The sequence below is a fragment of the Aptenodytes forsteri genome, unplaced genomic scaffold (genome assembly GCF_000699145.1).
Source record: "Aptenodytes forsteri isolate BGI_AS27 unplaced genomic scaffold, ASM69914v1 Scaffold284, whole genome shotgun sequence".
Lineage (NCBI taxonomy): Eukaryota > Metazoa > Chordata > Aves > Sphenisciformes > Spheniscidae > Aptenodytes > Aptenodytes forsteri.
Genome location: NW_008794445.1, coordinates 2,180,773 through 2,183,137, shown reverse-complemented (window position 1 = coordinate 2,183,137; position 2,365 = coordinate 2,180,773). Strand labels below are relative to the sequence as shown.

The window sequence follows — 2,365 nt, the reverse complement described above, 5'->3', positions numbered from 1 at the left end:
CCACTCCTGCCTGCTCACCTCCCCTGCCTGCTTCAGAGGCCCTGGGAGCATCCCTGCCCGTGAACCTCATCTGCCTGGCAGCCCTTCCTTACACTGCCAGCACAGCTTTTCCCCTCCCAGCGACACTGATACTCGCATCCCCTTCGTTTTACCTAATTTGAGTGGTTTTTGAAAGGGGGGTTTGAGCACAAGTGATTTTGAATAGATGGGGGAGGGTGATAAAATTGCTCTGGCTGAACAGCAGGAGAAAAACTCTCCTGGATTACAAGTGTGCAGATATGATGGACACAGGGAATGGGGCTGCGTAGTGCTGGGCAGGGTGGGTGCTGCAGAGGGGCAGAACTGCTTTAATGCCCTGTCTACCAAGAAATGTTCTGCAGCCCCATGCGGGTGACAGCATGGAGGGATGGGACCGTGCGGGGGTTATCTGCAGCCATCGCTGTCCCCGAGCCAGCCCTGCGGCTATTGATTTGGAACTTGCCCCGTTCACGCTAACCTTGGCGGTGCCAGCTCGCCCCTTATCAGCGCTGATAAACCCCGCCACAACCTCCCGCCCCATCCCGCTGCCAGCCCGGCGGCATCACCCCGCGAGGTGCTGCGGTGACAGATCTTTCCTGCGACTCTGCCCTTGAACCGGTTGCTCTTTTGCTGCAATGCTCTAAATCCAGGACGCCTCACTCCTATTTTTGCACAGAGGCTGCGACCGCACCAACTCTCTTTTAGCCCCGGGTGGGTGCCCACCCCTTGCTGAGCGTCTCGGGCGAGGAAGGATGCGGCACCGTCTGCAAACGCTTTTCCAAAGGAAATTTAAAGTCAGCCTCCTCTTTCTCCTGCTCTTGGCCCTCCTGGTGCACCTGGCGATGGATTTGGCTCTCCCCACAGCCCACAGGCCCTGCGGCTGCAATGCGAAAGCACCAAAAGCCTCGCATGTCCCATCAGGCAGCCCCGTGCTGGCTGGCCCCAAAAAGCTGAGCCTGCGAATCCTTCAGGATTTCAGCGGCAGCAACGGCTCTTTGGAGAAAAGCCTCCCAGCCGCAGGGAGCAGGGCCGAACACAAGGGCTGGAGAGCCAGGGGTCCGGCACCAGCGCGGAGAGGGGAATGTGGGGCGGACCGAGGGATCAAAGCTGGCGGCGCTCTTCGAGCATCCTCTTTACAACATCCCAATCCCGGAGGTGACAAAGAAAGACAAGCTGTTTGTCGTCAACCCCATGGAGAAGTTCAGCCTGCGCAGCAGCGGGAGTGATGAATGGTGAGGAGCGAGCCCAGCCCTGGCTTGCTTTTGGGGGATACGTGGGTTTGAGGGGGCAAGCGGCAGGGATCAAACACGTTTCCCTGCATAGATCAGCATCCTACCCCGGAGGGGCCCCAATTGCCGAGTGCACTGTTCTTGTGCCTCAAATCCTCTCTTAGACCTGAATTTCTGGGCTGCTACCCGGGAGCCTGTAGCACATGGTGAAGCCAAAGGAGACTCTTGAATTATTCATAGTATTACGTAAGGTATCTTTTAGGTGATCTCCTCGTCTCCTTTCTTTCCCCCATGCAGACTAGCCTTTGGTCTCTATCTATATATATGAGGAAGTCCCCACTCCAGATTTCTAACCAGTTTTATCCCCCTCTCCCAACACATTGGAGATGCAAAGCCTGCAATGTAGGTTACCTCTAACCATGAGACCATCCCCATCCTGCATTTCGCAGGACATCGCCTGACCTCTTTAGACTCGGCCGTATGGTGAGCTCACCACTGCCGGCTGCCTATTTTTACCACTGGACTACTAACCTCTAATTAGGAGGGAAGATATTAAAAGCTTTAACGTCGATAACACGTAGCAGCTTCCTTACGGAAAGCACACCTTCCAAACGTGGTGGCTGCTAAAATTGGGAGTGAATAAAAGCTGGTTTAAGAGCTGGTTTCCACAAATGGGCATTTGCCTTGTCTCTGAGGACCACCTCGCCTATGGATAACCATGGGAGATGGGTCTGGTTTGATGAAGTCGTGACACAGCCTGCATTTTCCTAGAGAGAGAGACATGGATTTGGGTTATAGATGCAGTGGGCCGGACTTTCCCATTGTAGTGCCAGTGGGTGCTGGTATGGTGGGGGGGAGGGGGGGACAGATACTCCCAGGACCCCCCCTTGAATGCCAGCAAAATTTGCAGGAGGCACAGAAACAGGGATAGTGCTAACCCAGACTCATCCCCCTGGGGAAACCAGGGGTGTGCGATAAACCCGTCCAAGGGAACTGGACGTTGAGGGTGGGAGTTCAGGCCGGTGCTGGCGATGGCTGGGAAGCCCCTGCTCCTCCCCCCTGTTTTTACAGACATGTGTGTGTCCCCAGTGAGCTCGGGGGGGGGGGGGGGGGTGTCT

At 55.9% G+C, this 2,365-nt stretch overlaps 1 protein-coding gene across 1 annotated transcript in view; it reads left to right on the top strand.

The window, feature by feature from the left end:
* The first annotated feature begins 770 nt into the window (after nucleotides 1-770).
* The window catches only part of LOC103907867 (extracellular serine/threonine protein kinase FAM20C), a 10,304-nt gene continuing 8,709 nt past the window's right edge, over nucleotides 771-2,365 (top strand). The window contains 2 exon segments of the mRNA XM_009290106.2: nucleotides 771-1,025; nucleotides 1,027-1,250. Coding sequence (XP_009288381.2) covers nucleotides 771-1,025; nucleotides 1,027-1,250 — 479 coding nt within the window.